This window comes from Apus apus, chromosome 3, assembly GCF_020740795.1.
Source record: "Apus apus isolate bApuApu2 chromosome 3, bApuApu2.pri.cur, whole genome shotgun sequence".
Taxonomy (NCBI): Eukaryota; Metazoa; Chordata; class Aves; order Apodiformes; family Apodidae; genus Apus; species Apus apus.
This window is the reverse complement of record NC_067284.1, coordinates 54,363,605-54,386,123: the sequence shown is the minus strand read 5'-3', so window position 1 is coordinate 54,386,123 and position 22,519 is coordinate 54,363,605. Positions and strand designations below refer to the sequence as shown.

Here is a 22,519-nt window from a genome sequence, read left to right as displayed (position 1 = left end):
CCATATTAAATGACAAGTTCTGCAAAGCTGACCAGGGAGCTAAAGCTAGTGTTTAAGACATAATCAAATATTAAATGCATTCTACAGCATTGGAGCAAACATATATCTTTCTTTTTCCTGCCTAAATTAAGGAATCCAAACACAAACATCCGCTTTGCAAGAGAATATATACTTTTCTGCATAATGTGGATGAGCTACAGCATCATGCGTAAAGTTTATGCAGCTCCTGAGAATTCTGCCTCTTTCTCAGGAAGGATTTGTGGAATTTATTATTCAAACTCCGTTATTTTGGAGCATGGTTATTTGAAAACATGAGCAGTGCACCATCTGGGTGACACATGCCAAGGAAATATAGATTGCACCGCATTTCTGCTTAAGGAATTAATGGAAGGTTGATAGCTAGAGGAAAAAAAAACTATCTTGCCATTGCTGGTCAGCAATAATCGAACCACTTTCTGGGGATTAAGCGCATGGCTAAGCCTACTGGACCAGACACTAGCAAAGGGCAGGGGGTCTTCTTATCAGAGAAATGCTTCTGGAGCCAGTCTCACTACATGACAGATTGCTTTCATATTCCTGTCTGCAAGGCAACAAAGGATGGCAGTAATGCGATAATGCCAGAGTGCAATGGGTGTTAAGAACCCGCTGCATTTATGTATTGTATTTAGTAAATAATCAGGCTCATCCAAATTGTGATCTCACCACTCAACCAAGGCCATTAAAATCAAGGTTAATGCTTTAATAATCCTTTGCTGTTTTTTATATGGTCAAAAAGAACCCTTTTCTATTTGCATGGTCATAATATTATTGACCTCTTCATCCCCTAAATACACATCAAAAGGAACTGAAATCAAAGTAATTACCAATGTTGTTCTCTCATGGTAAACATTCAACTCCTTGTACTGTCTCTTCTTTAGGTAAATTGAAACGGATTAAAAAAACACAGATGGGAAAAACTTACAAAAGTATTTAAGTATTTTCAGAATATCTCACGTTTTACTTGTCAAAATACTGTTTGGAAGTGTAAAGATAAAACAAACAAAAGCTAACAGGTAGCTGATACTTGAATCAAAACTATAAATAAACAGCTGTTTTTGTGACGACACATTTATTAGGATAGAAAAACACAAATACTTGCACAGATATTAATTAGTGCTGTGTTGCAACCTTAATTGTTCGTAATAATTTCACATGTAGCAACAGTCACAAATTTAATGTAAACCTTTATGTCTTGCATTAGACGAGGCACTTTCTAACAGAATAAAGTCACTGAGAAAAGGCAAATAATAGTTGTTTTTATATTTTGCTAGTCTTCAAGTCTCTAGTGATTCATAGAATAGGTCTTCCTTTCTTTTTTCAAAGTGTAAATAAAATCCAAGGTGGTATAACTGATGAAGGAAGAGGATAAAGAAAGTAATCATTCTATTTAGGTATATAATGTGTGAAAAACCCAGCTTTTGGATAAATATCAAACTATGAGGAGGAAAGCGTGGTTGACTTGTTCTTATTATTAATAGCACTCTGGCAGTGCAATACAGTATTGGCTGGCGTTCCCTGCCAATTTTGCCCACATTGAGGCTGGACAGTGAACAATGTGAAGTTGCTTCTGTCCAAGTACCAAAGAAATGACAATGTAAATATGAGAGAAATATCATTATATGATTACATATGATTGTAAGCATTTTCCCAATTTTAGACACAGGAATTTAAGCCCAAATGCTACATAGATTTCTCAAGGCTACAACAAAAATCAGAGGCAGAGATGAATACTACACTTACATTTGCTGAATTTTAGCTCCATATTTTGATCCCATGGTAGTTTAACATCAGGTCAAACTACATTTTAATTAAATTTCTCTTGGAAAAAAAAGTCAACACTAAAGAACTGTTTTTTCTGAAGCTTGTATTGTTACAAGTTTGCAGATTTGCAATTGAGGACCATCTTTGGTTCTTTTGTTACTACTAATGGGGACACTAATGTTGACTCTGTCTGTGATCTTCCAGTATTTTAAGTTTGACCAAAAGCAGCCATGAAGAACTCTAATTCAATACAGAGAGCTGACATAATATTATTGCAGTAGTGAATAATACTTTCTGCTGGCTCACACTGGTGCAATTTTGAAGATAATAAAAATTATATTTAGCTGCCTAACTAGCAAGCCTCACACAAAAGAACATTCAATTAAAAAATGCAAATGCCTTTTTTTGGCTGGCAAAGAAATAATCCATAGTGATTCCCACTGATTTTCAGAGAAAGCAAAGTTAACATTGAACATGGAGGTGTTTCCAGAAGCTCAGCAGTGTCAGCAAAGAACTGAACGTAACAACCTTATTAAGGGGTACAGCAGATATTTCTGGTTTCCTAGGGTAGAAAGAATTTTCTATGGATTAGGCTTTCCTTCTTTCCCAAGAAAAAAAAACCCACCATAACCAGTAGATACAAAATATGCCCAGCAATACCAAGAATGAAAATATATTTTCTAAACATTATTTAAGTAAGGAGCTATGATCTTCACAATTAAATGATAAAGGCAGTTTTCATCATACCACAGCTTCTTTGTTAAAGTTTAGAGTTATTAAAAAAAACCCAAAACCCACACCACACACCACCCCTGCTTCTAAAGTACATCCTTAACAAACACCACAGGCCAGAGGCATAAGCACACATCATTTTAAGTAAACTACGTATCAGCTCAGTTCCTGGTGAACAGTGAACTGTCTCAAATCCACGTTATAGAGGTTGGATCAATCTCGCAAACACAAGTCATAGCTGAAAAGAGGCCCTGAACTGAAACAGCCTGGAAAATGTATTAGATATTCATCCTAGCAGAAAGTATTTCTACCAAGCAAGTTAAAATGTAATATGGCAAGACTTAAACACATCCTTAAAAAGCTTGCCTTGCAGATGCAAACTCCCTTCCATGAGCAAAGCAAATTCCTGAGGGGTTGTCAAGGGCAAAATATTTGCTAGCACAAGATTGTCTTCCTTAACATTTATCTGGTCTGAAATAAATACAAACTCTCTTTTGCTTATTACGTCTTTCTACCTTTATTGGGCAAAGGCTTGTCTCTCCTTCACTCTTGCAGTGAATTGTATGCAGCCCCTTTTCTACTCTGCCTGTTCAAAGTTAATTGCCTTTGGCTAATTATTTTTTCGTACTGTTATAGTGCCAAGCATTTCCACCTAACGTCAGCCACTGCCCTGATGTCAAAGAGCTTATGGTCAAAATATGTTCTGTTTATGCAGTCCAGTCTATCAAGACACAGTAATTCAGCTTGTGATGAGCTGGTTTCTTCTGACATCCAAACTGACTAGTTTAAAGTCAGCTCAGCTACCTCTGGACTACCTTTCAGCTACTGCTGTGACTGTGGTATAGACACCCACATATAAAGGGCTGAACAAAAGAAGTATTTTAATCTTCACTGTGTAAGTAGTGAATTGAGATACAGAGGCAACACGTCACTTGCCTAAGGTCACATACATGGTTTGTCAGTGGTGAGAAACTCAGCTTCTATATCTGAGTCCTAGCTCAGTGGCTTAATTGTAAAACCAACTCTCTAAACAATACAATTACTGTAACTGGAGGGGAAACTAAGATTTCTGCAAAGGACTACAACAGTCTTGGAGCTCAGACAGATGACTGAATTATCATAACTTCATGAGTTAGTGTATATCAGTTGAGCCATAGTAATTGACCATGTGTGCATTTTTAGCCCACAGCAAACAAGAGGTAAAACACATTAATCTAAATCTTTTACACTGAGGTTTACCATTACAGATTTTGCTTCATGCTTGTTAGATGCTGAGAATGTGCAAAGTATCAGTTACTGCTGCTCAACTGACACAGGTAATCTGTTAAGCAGAGGTAACTCAACTGTGTGTCTGAGCCCTTAACCTAAATACAGTAGAAAATTGGATCCCTCTTCGCACGGCACTTGAATACATTAACTCAGAATGCCATGTAATTATTTTTTTTTACTTTTCAATAACTGCTGTTTTTAGAATTTGAGCTGTTCTGATCAGTTATACGAAGGTTTGCAATTTGCAATCAGTTATACAAAGGTTTGCAATTCAGACATACAATATCAATGAGTACCAGTGATTCATAACGTAAAGTTACTGCAGTATTTACAGTCATTATTGACAGCTATACCTTAAAGTCCGAACAAGAGAGTTTTTCCAGTCTTTTGTTTACATCAGAAGAATCCATCTTCTTTGTAAACTGAATAAAGCAGAGCTGGTTATGGTCCTCAAATGACAAGATGATGAAATTGTCTGTAAGAACAGCTGAAAAACAAATTAAAATTGTCATCACTGTAATACCTGTTTCCAGGAACAAAACAAATTACTGAAGTCTCCACTGAGACATTGCGAAAAGCAATTTTTTCAAGACAGTGTCCTAAATATTACACTGAAGCCTCTATAATCTCCTAAAAGACATCAATGTGTCATCCTGACAGGACCTTCTTGGAAATGAGAAATAAAGCCTAGGGAGTACTCTGATTACATAACCTGAATAAATTATCTCGTATCAAGTTATCACTACATTCAAATGTATGCTTTATGCCCCACATTAATTTTCATCTTGGTTCAGCCTTCCATATTTTTGATTTTACTTTTTTTTTTAAAAAAGCAATACAGGTAATGAAGATGGAACAGACTCTTTTGGAATCTGGAAAAGTGCAGAAGAATCACCATTGTTATTAAGGGGATCAAAGAATTCAATATGAAAATGGATATGTAATTTGACAATGCACTTCAATTAGAAAGTAGTATCTAGGATTTTTCCCAATTGTTATCCTGTTATTCAAGTAGTGCCCACATTTAAAGAGATGTCTGAGAATGAAGTCAGTCATCAGGGTACCCAGTACCAGATTACTGAAGAATTGCTAACAAGAATCAGGTTTAAAGTAAAGCCAGCAAGCTGTTTTCATAAAGTAAACTGCGAAATCTCTGTTAAAAGGAAAATGCCAAGTAAAGTGGAACTTGATTTCAAAAACAACAACCAAACAAACAACAAAACCCTGTGGAACATCCCCTGAAAAACAACCAAAAATGCATTTGTGACTATTATCCTAGTTTCTTAAATGTATTCTATATATCCTTAAGTAGACTGACACTTTAGTCTTACAAATAAGCAGTGAAAACTGGGTACGCAGCTTTGCTTTGATTTTGTCTGATTTACAACCAGTTTCATTTTCTAATAGTCATGTACTAGCACAGCTCTGAAGGATCTGATACGCAAATGCTAAAGGGTAAAATTTTAAGTCAAATAATTGCCTTTGAAATGTAACATTAACACTAGCTTTGGGAAAAAAAAAGAAAAGAAACAGTGACAAAATATCTGACATTGTGAGTTAGAACTACAACTGAGATCCTCAATGAAGATGAAAATGCAAAGCCACTTAGTATAGTATCCTCAATATGCATACAGAAGTATTTTGATACCCTCACAAGCACAGTTTACATAAAGATGACATGCAGCACATCTCAGATACTTGTGAGATTTGTAGATCTCTGTGCAGGTGTGAATGAGACTATCAGCCTCTTGATTTTCAGTCTCCAAGGCTGTAGTGGGATAGAGTGGAAACCAGACTGACAGGAATGCAACTTTGCACATAGTTAGATCATTATTCAGAAGGGACCCATATACTGCAAAGTCAGATGACTCTAAAAAGGCAGGCAGTGTAGTTAATATTCTAAATACTAGCCCTGCAAGACCTCAGTGCCATAAAATGATAAATAATTATATATAGCATATATAATACATAATATATATTATACAGACTATATAATATATGATAAATACATAATGATAAATAAATAAAATAATTTTGAAAATGTGAAATACTACTTTAGGAAAGCAGTTTTTCTATAATTTCTAACTAATTTTTTTTTTAGTCTTGCCTATTATCTATTATAAATAATAAAAATCAGGAGGACTTTTATTAGAGGCAGGAGGATTATAGATGCAACCTTAATTCTGCATTTTGTGCACACAGTCCAACCTTTATTCCCAATATTGTCAGGGCATGCTACTCTGAGTTAGAATTACATTTCAGAAGCAATTTTGGCAAATTGTAATCTTACCAATTTCTACATACATATAATTGTTAAAATAAGAACCGTTATTTTTATACAGACTTCTTGTATTAAATATCAAATTTCTTTCGCCCAACTTTAAAATCACAACTCTAATTCCAACCTCGATTTGGAGAGGTGCAATTTCGTTGGATTAAAGCTAATTTATTCTAGGACAACATTAGGCTGTGGTACTCACACAAGGATAGTTCAGTGTAAAAATTTGTATTTTGAACACTACTTGTCTGTGTAACAAAAGTATCTTCTTTTGCCGTTCATGAAAAAAATAATTATTGCAATGACAGTTGTTGCAGGTTTTGCTTTTCCTGAACAGAAGCAGACTTATTTCACCTCCAGATAGGAGTATTACCAAACATGGAAGTTTAAGAAATTCCTGAATAAGTGAAAATAAGCACAAACCACTACATAATGTTGTTTATAGCAGTTTGAGTGGCATAACTGTAGGAAAACACAGTTGTTGTTTTATTATTCTTATAGTTGTAAGCTTTTTTAGTGAGATGTATTTTGCTGTAAAAAGTTTGTATTTCTATGACATACTAAGCCAGTGTAAGGCAAGATATGTATAATTTAATTAGGTACTTATTGTTTTGTTGTGGTGTGGGTTTTTTTGTGTTTTGGTTTTGTTGTGGTTTTTTTTGTTGTTGTTTGGTTGTTTGTTTGTTAGTTTTAAGAGAGAGTATTCTGAATAAGTTCTACAAACAACTTCAATTTGGTTATTATCTTAGCTTCCATGCTTTCCTACTTTTTGTCACCTGAAAGTATTAAATTGTCCCTCTGGAAACAGAGGGCAGAAAAGTCTAAAATGGAATTAGTAATCTAGTAATTTAAGTGAAGAGTGAAAAAAGTAATCAGGATATTAAATGGGTTTTACCCTCTGAGCAATTAGTTGCTTAAATATGAGGTTAGAGTTAATTTTTTTGATACTTGTGATTCACTAACATAGTTAGATGAATGTTATTTTTCAAGACTAAATTACAATATACTGATAAGAAAAGATCAAAGGGACACAGTATTGGAGCTTGCTTAGATAATCAGGCCAATATTCAATAGATGCCTGGGCATGGAAGAAAATAAATAATTAAAGATCAAAGCTAGATCTAGCATATATTCCTCTTAAACAGAGGCAATTTGGGTCTAATTTTCAAGAATGTGGAAGATACTGCACGTTATTTGTACAGAAATTCCATATTCTTGATTATGCAGATGCCATGACACTGACACCTGGTTGGGTTCTCAGTGGAGTTCTGTAGACACACATTGAAAAAGCTATAGTCATACTATAAAGCTGTGGGAAAGTAGCACATTTTCATAAATTTTCTTCTGCATTAGTCAAAAACATAATTTATAGCAGTAACTAGTTAATTACAATAGTGAGATTCTGGAAATCTAGAAACTAAATCAAAACACTTCCATTTAACTGATGTTATCCAGCCTTTTCTAATAAGTAAATATTTTTATAATCACAGAATTAATCAGATGGATAATGGTTCTGTCCCATTTTCCCACTTATTTAATAATATGACAAGTTCAAATAGCATGTTCACAGTGATTAAAATGTGTAAGAAACTGAATTTTAGAAACCTATTCAGTATTTGACAAGCTTGAAAACTTTCATGCTAAATATTATTCTTAAAGTGTTCTTAGTCCTGAGGGTTGTAACTATGGCTTTACATGCAATTACTTGTTGTGTTTGCAAGTCCCCAGTGGCAATAATTAGTCTACCTCTTGACATACTGTTTATCTACTCTATTGTTAATGTAGGCAATTGATTTGCACGTGGGTGTAATTACCATCACTGATGGTGTCGGAGATGAGCTTCCCCACCAGGGTCCTGTCAATCACCACTTTCTCCAGCTGTGGCCCAGAAAGGCTTAGGGACACCAATATACCTGAGTGAAAGAGAAGCTAAATCCAAATAGTGAGAAAAGAAGACATCAAGAATCATTAATAAAGAGAAATGTTCCAAGGTGCATATTAGCAGCTGTCCATTACGTAGTAATCTAATTTTTAACATTACAAGACAGCCTTACCATTGATGTGAAGATGTCTTATAATGACTTTAAAAGCTTTTTCAATGAAAGGAAGAGGCATAATATGACACTCAATTACACAGGTACAAGAATTATATTTGCTGAACACTTGAAGTAGCTGCATGCTAAGTCCCTGAATGTTGAGGAAAATGTACTGAGTTAGTTTGTTAAATACAGAGATAAAATTCTGTCCTGAATGAGTAAAGCGATGACGCTGATCCATCTATCATCTATGGACCTTATTTTTTCTGTATAGAACAACTGCATAGCCTGCATGAAGAAAACATAGAAGGTTGGGCTTCATGTAATTTTATATTATTATCATAGATTAAAAACATCACTTTTTGCTGTTCTTGTTATTTCTGACCATTCATATGTTGTTTAACTTAAATAATGGTGCCCTACCACAGTGATAGCTGTGGGGTTCTTATAAATCCATATACTCCTGGGCATTAGGTTATAGATGTTGCTCTTAGAAGGAAAGAATTTAAAATACTGGACAGAATAGTCAAAGGCTTATTTCAGAGATAACGGAATATTTCTGCCTAATTAACCTGAATAAAATGATACATGTAATGACAAAGTCACAGTACTTTTCAGCTCCTTCTGACACCGTATCTTGTATGAGAGAATACTCAGTGGGAGGAGCTATGAAAAACACTTCTTTTTGCATAAGTAAGCCCTTAAACTTAGTCATTTTCTGAATGCAACTATTACAACAAAGAAATTCATAAAATAAATCTCATAAAATTAACTAAGCCATTGTGAGTTGACCTCACTTTGTCAAGTCACTCCAGTCGCAGAAGTACATGAATAGCTTTATTAGAGAAAGATTGTTTTCTTAAAAACATGGTAAAATATAAAGTCAGGGGGTTATAAAAACATTCCTGACCTTAACTCATTGCCAGACTCGGGTTCTACAGAAACTTTGATGTGAAAACAGTAAAAAAATTGCCACTGTGACAAATTTTCACATGCAGCACTGAAAACACTAGTGTATTTTGCGTCATCCTCTGGTGCCACCTCTGATCCTGCAAGCTGCTAGATGACCTCAGTGTGTAAGCTGAAGTTTCAGGCCAGCTCTCATTCCTACTCCACGGCAGGAGTTCTGAATGACTTATTCTGGCAGCTAGGTTCATCTGCCCCTAATCAGTAAAAAAGACCCAAACCCATGAATCGTTCAGCAGAGCCTACACCAGCCCTAAACTTGCTGAACAATCTTCTCTGCCAAAGGAATCCTCAGTGGAAAGAGTGTTGCAGAAACATACAGAGGGCACACCAAAGGCCAGATCTTGCTTCTACCTAACGGCAGATTTTTAAAGCAATATATGTGCTTTTAAACAACTTATTACTGGAGAAATACTTGCTCTTGTACTAGAATTTTGCATAAAAATCCCAGTTTTATGATAGATCTGAGAGACAGAAATGGTTGCAAGATACTTTTAAATACAACACACTTGGTATGTAAACACCAAGTAAACGTCCTTGCAGTGAGATCTACTGGAACATGTAATAAAGGACTGGGGATGGGAATGTAGTGATCTAATTGAGCTTGCCTCTTGTGCAATACTCTGCTCCTAATAATTTAGCTCTGAGAATTATCAGTTATACATGTTTTGCTGTATTACCATAGCTGTGTGCTCCTTGTAGCAAAGAACAGGACAAGCATATTTAAATAAATTACCTTCTTGTCCTAATATCTTTAATGAACATTTTTCCAATCTATCTTTCTGATAATTCACAGTACTTTGAAAAGAAATTCTAGTGATGCCTGAAGTAGAAACAAAAAATACCTGGGATGTGAAATGAATTTGTTAAGAACAAATTATCATTTCCCATCCTGCCAAAGTCCAGTCATGCATTTGATAAATACATATAGTCAATGTTTCAATACTCCCTGTCACGACAGATGTCCTTTAAGGTTTTGTCCTTAACGTAAAAACATTAGACACAGTCATGCAGCTTTTATTACAATCTTTCGAAACTCCAATTTATCCTTAGGTTGAAGTTAGATTAGATAAATTCACCATTTATTTCCAACTTAAAGTCCATCAAAGTTTGACTACAGTTAGCTATAATTGCCCAAAGAACCTAGTTGAAAAAATGAGAGTTGAAACCCAGAAGTTGACAAGCTACAATGCAAGTGATGATCAAGCAAAATTACATAATATTCTAGAAAGATCAGTTCTAAATTACTGAATTAATACCACCCTGCCAAAGAAAAGTAAAACACCCCAGATCCTTCAGTGATATGTGCCAACAAGAGAGCTGGTCCAGGCATATAAAGAAACTATCCAATTTGTGTGTTCCACTACTTTTATTTGGGAGCATTTTCTTTCCTCAGAAAATTCTACTGTAATGGTAGTTTGCTCCCCTGCTTCCTGTCCTTGCAAGAAATGAGAACACCCTAGAGTTAACCTGGGAGATGTCTGTAGCCTCTAGATTTACCTGGCAGAGTAGGGAAATATACCATCCATCCAGAAAAAGAAGAGGAGCAAAACATGGAAAAAAATGTGTTTTGATCCATATAGATAGTCAGTGATCTTGAATTACTGCATCACTGAATTAGGCCACATGCTTGTCGTTCTGCTGACATCTAACATGTCCATCCAATATGCTGTATAGAGACATGCCTGCAAACTCTTGACTATAGAACAACAAATGAGGTTAGGTTTCTTTAATTCTTAAATGTTTCAGGGTGTAAATTCACTTTATGCCTATGTGGTAATGACACAAATCACACCTGTTACAGAGCTAGGATAGAAATCTATGAAAACTGCTCCTGTGTATGATTACAAGGCATTTAAAAATACATATAAAATAATGTGCTAATGGGTGTGCTTTGTTTTATATCTATGAAACTAGTCACTAACCCCATGCTATGTATTTTCAATATTACACAGATATCAGTATGGCATGATAGTGTGACAGAAAGTAGGTAATATAACTTCCATGGCTTTTATTGTTTCTCCCATTGTGCTCCCTCCTTCTCTATTTTTACAGTAAAACAGTGTTTCCCATTATTCTCCACAGAAGTATTAGATATTTGGCCTAACTAAATTTTAATGTAACAAAGTTTTGCTGTAATAACTTACAATGGTTCATAATATACATGTACTCACAGGTTTAAGTCCTTCCTTCTAGGAATTTAGAGTCTAAAATAAAAGAATAAATCAGATACCCACTCTATGGCCATGTAAGGACAGTGTTTCTTCCACCTCCCTTTAAACATATTTTGGATTACAATGAGGGCTTTTTTTTTTAAAATTATTAAAGTTTACCATTAAATACAAGCAGGTATTTAAATAAAGCAGAGAAGTTGTTCAAGTTCACCATCCTGGAGGTATTTAAAAGATGTGTAGATGTGGTGCACAGGGATATGGTTTAGTGGTGGCCTTGGCAGTGCTGGATTAATGTTTGGACTTGATGATTTTAAAGGTCTTAGCCAACCAAAACAATTCTATGATTCTAAAGTATTTTTCATAAAAAAATACTCTGTAAATGAAAAAACATTTATGTGCCTGAATTGAAACTTCACTATTTCAATTCCTTGCTCACCATTTAGTCTATGCAAAGACTGTTGCATGATAATAAGATAAAGGTGCTGTTATACATAAGCTTGCATAAATTAAAATGATATTTTGGTGGATGGTAGCAGTCCAATCATAAACAAGAATTAAAGCAAAGAGGGAAGACTGCAAACTTGGCTTGAACACAGATACACACTGATCGAATTCCAGAAAGTACTGCTCTACAGAATTGCCCATCAATGGTGAAGAATAACAGCAAACCTAAGAGGGCCTAATTACACAAAGCACAAATTAATTCCATCTAACAGATATCAAATTAGGGAAAGAAGCTCACAATAATTAAACACATTACAATTTTTTCAGACTGAAGTACTGCAGTGTGAAAAACAGAAATCAGAAGGGTCATCTCTACAGCTTTAACAGTCTCAAGGTGTTCCTAAACAAAATTTGAAAGTATGACTTCATACCTACTGGAAGAATAGGCATATCCCTTGTACTTGAATGTAGTCTGAATATGATGTTTGGGAATCTGGTCATTCTACATGCTGGAAATGAAGGGCCACTTAATTTCTGTGTTACTGAGGAGTTGAATGTGATGATGTTGATAGAAGAAATTGTGTATTTTGTGTGCCAAAAATGGTCCTCCAGTGAGCAAGAAAGACATAAGAAGGAGCAGAAGACACTCAAGGCAAGACAGCCCTCCCCTTCTGCAATAGCAAAACTCTCAAATATATATTTGAGTTACTTTTATTAAGTAAAGGACGTAAGTAAAAGCTCACAACTTATGGACTTCAGTAGAATTTAAGCACGTACTTAAGTGGACTCCTTTATCCTTGGAAGCCTTAGCCCTTGAGTCCTTATTCATGCAGCTTAGTTGCTTATCAGCCCTTCTACCTAAAAAGATACTTGCAGAGCAAAGCCAGGATTTGCTTCTACCTGATTAATATTGTAAGAGAAAAAAAAGATGCCTGTAAAAAATATTGCTGCAAACTGTTTTCCCTTATAGAGTTCAACCAACAAAGGAATATGCAAAAGGAGAAGAGAACTGCAAAGCTTTTCTTGTTCAAGCAGGTTCCCAGGGTTTTTCCCCACCTCTTCATTCCAGATTGCTTTCTTAGCCACCCTACTGTAATTATTCTGTTGCATGCCTTATTACAGATTAAGTTATTGTTGTTACATGTTACTGTTTCACAACAATCAATGCATTTGTACTTCTAGCTCCAAATCTCTGAAGCCACACAACACATTAATGGCTGTGATCAAAAGCAACCGAAAAAACATAATGTGAGGGTAGTGTTCCTCTTAGGTGATGGGCACTAGCTTCTCATGTACTCTAGCCAGAATGTTTTGATTTTGGTATCAGATGTGCTCCTATGTGTCACCACATATCTTGCTAAATCAGTTTGCTTATGGCATTGTAGGTGATGTAACAAGCCATGTCAGCAAATATTACTGTGTATCTCAATTCAGAATCCAGTTCTAACTATGCCAATAATGGTAAAATAAAAACCATTCATATACATAGGTAAATTGTAGTGCAAATCAAACTCAAGAAAATCAAAGTAATTTAGCAAAGAATACACACATCTTTTTCATTAGCAGGCAGCATATGATTCACAGCTAGTTCCTGGCTTTAATACAATAAAATAATTCCATGTTGGCATCTGTTTAATTTTGTAACTTAATGCAAATGTAAAAAACTAAACAAGTTGGAAATAAAATGTTTTGGCTAGATCTCATGAATTTTTTACTACATTATATTGTAAAACCAAACCTGAACCAATGGCATAATTTCATTGAATTGATTTCACCATTTTGTGGCCAAACTTAAAAGCATTCCAAAGAATTAGATGAGACCAAGAGGAAGGGAAGCAGCCAGAGCTGAGGTGAGTAAACTCAGCAATATTGATAAAATTAATTCCTTACATTATTACTCCTTGGCAGAGAAAGCTGAGGAGTAAATTGTTTATTTAATTATAAAGAATACAGTAGCATCTTAAAGACTTTGTTCTGGTTTGGTTTGGTGGGTTTTTTGGTAGCGGGGGAAGGGCCACAGGAGTAGCTCTAGTAAGAAGCTGAGAAGCTCCCCCTCCCCAAAACCAGCCAAGGAGCCATTAGAGGGACAATAGATGCACCTCAGCGATTAACATACTAAAGAACAGCTCTAACACCTGAGCAGAGGAGCACTTGGGGGTAGAAGAGTTTTGCAAGAGGAGGAGAGCAGTGCTGGTGGTTGGTGAGGAAGAAGGGGAAAAAGGTGCCCAAGCAGAAGTTTCCCTGGTGAGATAGCAGCTGTCCTCCTGCACTCATGGAGGAACGTGGTGGAACATTCCCTGAAGGCACCAGGAGGTGTGAACTTGGCCAGTGGACTTGGATTTTGTGCCAGTGGACTCTGTGCAACTTTGGAAGACCCCAGGGAGTTTGTTCCCAAAGCAGCCCATGACTATGGGAAGCCCAGGCTGGAGCAGCTCTGGACCTCGTGGGAAGGACTCATGAAGGAGAGGTTCGTGGAGGACTCTCTCCCATGAGAGGGACCCCGCGGGGAAGCAGGGGAGGACTGTAAGGAATCCTTCTTCCTGAGGAGGAAGAAGCAGCAGAAACCAGCAGCCTGTGAACTGACTCTAAACCCCATCCCCTGTCCCCCTGTGCCACTGGGGGGAAGGAGGGAGAGAGATCGGGAACAAAGTGATTTGGGCCTGGGAAGAAGGGAGGGGTGGGGTAACACATGCAAGCCCTGCTCTGTGTGTTGTCTGTGTCCTGGGTGTGTTTGATAATTGTGAACATAATTACTATTTTTTCTCCAAATTGAGCCTGTTTTGCCTGGGACCTTAGTTGGTGAAGAACCCTCCTTGTCCTTTGTCTCGACCCATGAGCTTTGTCCTCCTCATCCCAGAATGTGTGTGTGGGGGGAGTTGAGTGAGCGGCCATGGGGCTGTTCCTTTGTGGTTGTGTTGGGCCCAAACCTACGACAGACTTCTTGTCTTTTTCTGTCATCCATCTTTTATAGTCTGTTTTTTTTCCCTTTGACATCATCTGACTGAAGATTACAGTATTATTTCAGCAACTCATCACAGGTCATCAAAGCTGGTGTTCAGAAGTACCATACTGAAATGGTGTGCATTCAGATCCTACTGGAACGAGTAGGAACAGAGCTGAAAGAAAAGACCTCACTCCTTTAGGGCTCAGCTAAGCTCTTTTAAATAAGAGAGCAAGCTCCTTGACAAAAATCCATGTACAGTCTAGGTTATGTTCCAATGACCTGGTGCATCATGTACTTCAGAAACTCTAAGCTGTACAAGAATTTATACTTAGAACTGCAAAAATAAAGACCAATAGATATTTTTGACAACGGATAAGGAAGTAAATATAAAACTTACAATACACTGATTGTATAAAAAATAGTAACAGGAGAAATGTTGATGCCTGAAATGAAACATTAAGAAAAGCAGAAAGCTTGGCCAGTATTACAGTGTTCTAGACAAACTCAAATAGGAGAACCAATTTCTAGAAATACATTCATAGACTGCACAAGTTCATCTGCATTGCAAACTAACTATATTTTTTGTTGAGGCATATGCATGAAGTCTAATTGGTCATTTGCACATAGTTAACATTACAGCACCCATTTCTAGCAGATACATGTTTAAATTTATAGCCCCCCCCCATTTTTGCCTGAAGTTGGAAGTGCTGGAGGTAGCAATGAGATATTAAGAATAGTGATGTTTAGGTTCCAGAAGGCACACCAGCAGCAGTCCTATGCTTGTTTTCCACAAAATACTACTCTATTACATGATAGTCTTGTTACCATTGTATGACCTTTCTGATTTCTTTCCATTTGTTCTGCCTTGCGAAAAGTACAACAGCCACTGAAGTTTTGGATACCACATTGTTGTTACAACACAAAGGGAATCCTTCCTGGTTGATCTAAAGATATGGCATATACAAATACATAGAGCATGTACTGAAAAATGTGATAGCTGTTGAGGTAAATATTTTAAATGTTATAAATGAATTTATTTGACATTGTGTTACTATTAAAAACCAAAGTGGTAAAAAAATATTATAATTAAAACATACACTCAGATTTAGCCCAAATCAATGAAAATTACGAGACAAGGATAATTCACTACATGCTCTCCGTGCTGTTAGTCTGACATGTTGCTTCCTATTTCACTAGAATGTTACTGCAAAAATGAACTCTTTCCACTAGCAGCTGCTCTGGTACCCATCCAAAATAGCATGTGAATACAGTAGTGCTGTGACATAGATCTCAATATTACGCAAATAAGCACTTTCTGCTGAAACACTTAATGAGTTTCCTACTTAGAACTAAAAATATATATATACATCTTTTCCAGAAGCTTCTGAACATTTCTATCAAAAAGGGAGAGTCCAGATATTCCTGCAAAATGCTCAAAGATGGATGAGCAGCAGAAAAACTGTCTGACATAAAAATTTATAGAAGGCAGCTTTTCTGTTCTAGAATCTCCCAAATTAGTTATTTTTCCTTTTTTTTTTTTTTTTTTTTCCATCTGTTAGAAAGCTTATATTTTCAGGAAGGTAGAAAGTGGAATAACAATTATTTTGGCAGAATATTCTAAACTTTGTAGGAGACTTTGATTATCAGCCATTGTTATATTAAAAAAATTGTTTTGTGATTGAGAAATCAAAAGCAGAAATTAAGGAGAGAAAGATTACTATGATTTTTACCTGGAATTTTAACTCTACCTATGTTATAAGCTATACTATAACTATTACTCAGGCTATACAAGTCATCTAAATACCCTAAAAAAGACTCAATTTATCAAGTTACCCCTTTACATGATTCAATCCTACACAGAGGCAGACCTAATATACTAAGATAAAAACATCCATCTCTTTTGTTTCCCATCTTGTACAAAAAGTGAGTAAAGTTCTATTTGTTTCCCTTTTGTTTATGTAAGCCTGAAACTACTTGGAGGATGCTAAGCCAAAAAAAAAAAAGGTTTCATACAGCATTGGTAGTCAACCAAAAATGCTGTATTATGAAGGCAGGATGATCAAATTTTTGCAAGAAGTTCCTTTTCCAAAGTATATCTTGGAAAGGAATGCAGGTAGATGCAGATAGATGGAAAATGATAGAGGCAGAATGGATGGGGAAAGCAAATGAAGAGACAGAAAACTGGGAAGCAGATGAATACACTTATGGCTGATTGACTCACTACAAATTCCTTTCTCAATCAGAACAATAATAACAACAGAAAAAAACCAAATCATCTAAGTTAGCATATGATTAATATTTAAATGAATTATAGAAGATTAACATTCACAGATATATACTATATAATCTGTGCAAGAATTATATACCTTTACTAGTGATAAGATCTGATAGGCAAATGTAGCTTAGACAATAGTATCTTTATTAGTGATACAATACCACAATATAATATTTGGCATGTCAGGTATCTAAAATTTTTGCTATTCTTAAAGACATTTCTGGAAATTTCAGCTATATAATATTTTAATATTTAATATTAATCCTGCTGACACACATTTGGAACTACCTGAATTAGAATTTAAAAATTATTAATAATCTTAAAAAGCATAAAAGTTAGAACAACATTTCTTTTTAGAAACAGTAATATTTACAAGTATTCCCCATACCAAAGCAAGTTCAAATACAAGGCACATTCCTCGTGAACAATGAAGACTGCAGAAACTTACAAAATACATATGTTTTTCAGAAGGAGCTCATGATTAACATGAGCTAGAGCATGTGTCATGTTCACATCTTCCACCTACCCTACTGGTCTATGTTAACAAAGATATGAAACCTTATCTTTTGTATACAATATGTGGAACTTACATAGACAGAGAGCATAGCTATATGTGTGCCACATGTCACAATATCTTTTGTTCCATAACTTGGTCAATGAGCTAGCTGGTTTAGAGTTACAGCTTCCCTCCCATATTACACAAGCACAAAGTAAAAATATCTGTGACAGACATGTCACAAGATATAAAAATGTAATATAACAGATTCCATACCTCCATATTTTAACTGCTCCCTTAGTCTGCTATTTTGAGGTACAGAATGCTTTTAGTTCCCACAAATAATAATCACACAGAATCAGGGCCTTTTCATGTAATTTTTCTTGTTGATAAAAATCAGATTTATGTTTTGTAGCATCTATTCCAAGTTAGAAATTTAAATAAACACCATCTATGTAATAAGAGCCCATACATTAACACCATCCCCCACCCCCCCCCCGATGATTTTCTGTGTTGGTTAACATTTTAACACTACTGCATCAATCACAGAATGGCTGTTCAGCTCCACTGACCAAACATTGCACGAGCTTCTAAAAATATTTTACCTGACAGATATGTTTGTTCTTCCACTTGCTCAGCATACATTGACTGTTTTGCATTAAGTCCTAAAGGACAAGAGAAAACAGAGAGTGGAGTTGGCAGTACACATTGTCACTATCAGTTAACAAACTTCTGATTTTCAAGTTTATAGATGAAGCATGACACACAAAGATGCAGCTGTTTTAGAACAGCCCGTCAGACAAAAGCACATTTATCATCACTGGGAGAGTTGGGTCTTTATGAAAATTAAAGCTGATGAAAGAGGTTTGAAAACCAGATTATATGTTGCTGTACTTTGAAACTTCTTGAAACCTACCTCCACCTCCTTGAGTGTATCTCGCAGTTTGTCTGGTCGCTTGTTTTTCAGTATCCAAGGGTAATCTCGAGCTGTCAAATAAAAGTAAAAAACCCCAAATAAACCAGAGAAATGTGTATATACAGGCAACTGTGTGTATATATTATGCATGTGTATGTATGCGTACACACATACATATACACATAATGGAAAAAAAAAGTTTCTTTTCTGTGGAAACACAAAGATTTTTAGGAGTTACTTAAAATAGAAAACTTACTCTAATTGAAAGGAAATGGCTATGGTTTTTAATGGTTTGCATTGTCAAAACATATCCTTTTGAAAGGCTCTATCATAGGAACAGTTAGCATGAAATATTCACACTGATCATGACTTCACCATGGCAATTTTGTACAAAGCTCTCAGGATGTAATACCTTACTCAGCTGCAAAGCACTTGCAATGAGAAAGCATCTTGCATTCAGTATGTTAACTCAGATTCAATTTATCAAATCCTAAACAGATACTACTCTTTTGAACTAGTATTTCATTGCCTAATTCCCAACAGCAAGCACTAACGTGTCTGCAAAATACATATGCACGAATATTTGCATAGATAGAGGAATTAACAGGTAATTTTGAACACTATAACTTATATGATGGAATACAGTTATTTATATATATGATTTGTTCTTGGAAACTTGGTCTGAAGAACCTACCAAGTCAAGCAAGCAAGCAACTGAATGACTGCTAAGTCTTTCAACCATTTTTTAAATGTTCAGCCAACTATTGTGACAATTCTGGCCTAAAACATTAATACTTAATACCAGGACGCAAACCTTTGCTTCCTCTGCAGTTGCTAGTAATTGGCTTCTTTCATAGCTGAGAATTAGGCTCTAATAAGTTGTGAAATGTCATCATTCAAAAGTGGGCAGTTTTCTGCTCACAAGTATAAAGTAAGAAACTAGAACACACTGTCTTTTAAAAATCTAGCTTATTTAAAGGAAATCTGATGAAGTTTTGAGCTCCAAAGTCAGTTTGTATGCCAGCTTCCAGACTGAATGACTTAACAGTTGTTTAAACCTCCCTGCAAAGAGGAACTTACAACAGAAGTGCTATAGACTGAAAAAATTAAGGATTTCATACATCAACAAAAGAGCACACCAACATACAACTTCTCTTTGTATTTTATTGAACTGAAGCCAGTGTTGGTGGAACTGTTACGATAATATTAATTAGGCATGTAAGATCACATTTTCAATGGGTGCCTTCGTAAATATTTATCCACATATGCAAAATGGGAAATTGCCTAAACAGATACCAAACTATACCTACAAGTCAGCAGCTGTGAATAAAGTGACCCAGTGATCCTTTAAGAAATGTGCTATACAGTACTTTGTGGCTAGGCCACCCCTATACTTATAGCAACAAGCTACATTAGTTTGGGTTCCTTTTGCATGTCACATGTATATAAGTTAACAGCTGGGGCTTCTGTATAACAGGGTTTATCTGGGCCTGTTTCTCTTTTCACACAGGCAGCACCTGTAAGATAATGCTACGCAGAGCACAAGGGATGTAAATCCATTGTACTCCTCCCTACTTATAAAGCTTTCTCACTTTCCCACCTTTGCAGAGCTCTGTTGGTTCTGACAGACACACAGCCCTCCACAGCAGGTGTAGATTTAGCACATGGCTGCATGCACCTTTATACCCATGGGGCTTCAACCTGCTCCAAGGGCACCTTATGGAGTTGCAAATAGCTTATCCTTCCAGAGCACATTTTGCCTTCAAACACAAACACAATTCCACAGGAATTTTCATCATTATAAAAATGTTAAGGCAATTCTTACAGTATATATACTACTTTCTGAAGTTGTCTAAAAATCAGTTAGATTTTTCAGAGTTGTCATGTGACAATGTATGAACATTAATGAATGCTCTGAGTAATAATGACCATGCAGGAGTTGTAAAACTAAAGAAAAGTTGTACTAATATAAAAATCTTTAATTGTCACAGTTCTGCTGTGTGATAGCATAAACTGAAATTACTTTAAACCAGACAATGCAGCAACAGTGTAAATGTTTCAAAGCTAAATGTGTTCTTTGAAGGCAGCAGATTATTAAAATAAAATTTCATTTTTGTCAAAAATAACTTAGTTATAATTTTCAATTTTGAGGCAATTGGTATTTCAACTCAGGAGCGGATTGAAAAATGTTTATTGCTCATCTGCTAAGTACATTTAAGAAAAAATCTGAATTGTGATTATTTTTGAGATTCCTCTTGACAGTGGATTTGAGACGCAATACACTCTACCATGCTTAGTGACACAGAGAAAAAAAAAACACCAAGATTGCAAATACACCAGGAAGGAATAATTAATTTTCTCAATTAGGTTGTGCTTTGTAGTTTTCTGACTATCTTAGATGGCATGTGCAGAAAGGTACATTGGAAGCAGTCTGAGGTTATTTCAAGGCATTTCCAGAAGCATCACCAATCCAAATCAATAATTTGTTCTTATTGTAACAAGAAACTCAGAAAGTGTCCTTACGTTCTGCTAGCTTTTGCTTCTGTTCTAAGTAACCATGCTTCATCTGTGATGCTGAAGGAAAGAAGACAAAAAAATGAATGGTAATCCTTACAGCTGCTGTCAGCAAATGTTAATATTAGAGAAGATTCAAACAGTTTAATAAAACACAGAAATTCACAAAAAATTAAGACAGCCCCCATGTTTTCACCTCGTAAGGCAAGTATCTTAAATTTGCAGTGAAAGAAAAGCTTACACAGGCCAACAGGTGGGCCGGCGTTACTGAGCCTCCAATCTCATCAAGATAGTGAAGTGAGCTGCAACTGAACCCCGAGGAGAGGCTGAGTCAGTCTGTCAGCAGAGCCATGGAGGCCGCGTATTAACCAGGAACTCAGCTCGCGGGAAACCTGCACAGGCCTCCGCCCCAACCTGGCTGCAAAGAGGAAGTAACTCTAGACGAACAGACCTTTTGGCCCATCGTGAAACTTCTAGGATTAACAGGATTAATCAGATAAAGAAAATTGATCGTTCACTCTGAAATGGCCATTTCAGATACCAGGCAGGGATGGATGGATGGAGGAGGCCAGGGCTGGCACTCTGGCGCATTCACGATGCCCTCTGCTGGGATTTCAGCAAATTCCCAACCACCGGAGCGGTAGTGGGTGCTTTGGTTTTCTGCAGCAATTGAAAGGGCTGAACAGAACATAAAACATAATGTAAAATATAAGAATGCAGAGTATAAAATCCCACTGAGGTTTCTAATGACATAAAGGTTGTTTTATTTTCAACATGTCAATATTTATGTCAGTATTTTTCCAATCTTTTTCTTCTGTAACATAAAAAGATTGTAAATACTGACATAACTGGGGAGAGAATCTCTGTGCTTCCTTATGCTATAGAAATATATTAACAAGAAATTCAAAGCTGCATTTTTCAGAGAAAGCAGTTAGTGTCAGAGAGTGAACATTTGGATGTTCTGTTTAGTTTTAGTAACATTATTTAGATTTTACCTGGCTCTTTCTTGTTATAGTACTGGTGGATCCCAATATCTTCATCTATACAATGTAAGTATATTTAATTATTAATGTGACACTAGAAGCAAAACACATTTTAGCAAGCAAAGTTCGGCATCTCAATTTTTGCTAGCTGTAGCAGAGAGTTAGGTGTCAAAATACAAGTGACAGTGAAAAAACTACAGCATATAGTTGAATACCAGTATGACTTTCAAGAAGGAGAATATGACAGGTCCTTTTTTTTTTTTTTTTTTCCTCGAGCTGTCCTTCTCTTCACATACACTTTGATTCTCTTCCACCTGCCAACATGCAGAAGTACATTTACCACCTTCCTAATTAGAATCTTTTGTGTCCTTTCACAAGGAAAAGTAAGGATCACGGTGAAAAGTGTACCTTAAAATAATTATAAGTGTTTCCTGATGACTGATACAGTTGAGGTAGAGTCAGCAGGACTTTTTAAAGATTCATAAAGTTATAAAGCTGCCCTTTAAAAGGATCCAGCATTCTTAATCTGTAGGTATTATTGCCTACCTGGTTCCTAGGGCGAAGGAATTTTGGTGTTTTCAGGTACACTGCAAGCCTAACCAACCAGTTCCTAACATGGCTGACTGGTAAATACTGAGGTATTTTACAGAAAGCTCCACCAACATGATCTCAGTATGGCTTTAAGTGGCATT

At 36.0% G+C, this 22,519-nt stretch overlaps 1 protein-coding gene across 6 annotated transcripts in view; it reads right to left on the bottom strand.

Moving 5' to 3' along the window:
• WDPCP (WD repeat containing planar cell polarity effector) overlaps window positions 1-22,519 on the bottom strand; it is a 154,351-nt gene that overhangs the window by 83,408 nt on the left and 48,424 nt on the right. For 4 of the 6 annotated variants that reach the window (XM_051614937.1, XM_051614941.1, XM_051614942.1 and 1 more), the window contains exons 4-9: window positions 21,840-21,884; window positions 20,854-20,904; window positions 18,331-18,401; window positions 18,020-18,079; window positions 7,894-8,008; window positions 4,155-4,288 (exon numbers count right to left, since the gene is read on the bottom strand). In XM_051614937.1, the coding sequence (XP_051470897.1) occupies window positions 4,155-4,288; window positions 7,894-8,008; window positions 18,020-18,079; window positions 18,331-18,401; window positions 20,854-20,904; window positions 21,840-21,884 (476 nt within the window). Of the gene's footprint in view, window positions 1-4,154; window positions 4,289-7,893; window positions 8,009-18,019; window positions 18,080-18,330; window positions 18,402-20,853; window positions 20,905-21,839; window positions 21,885-22,519 lie in introns of those variants that run through there. The other 2 variants (XM_051614940.1, XM_051614943.1) reach the window with 2 other exon arrangements.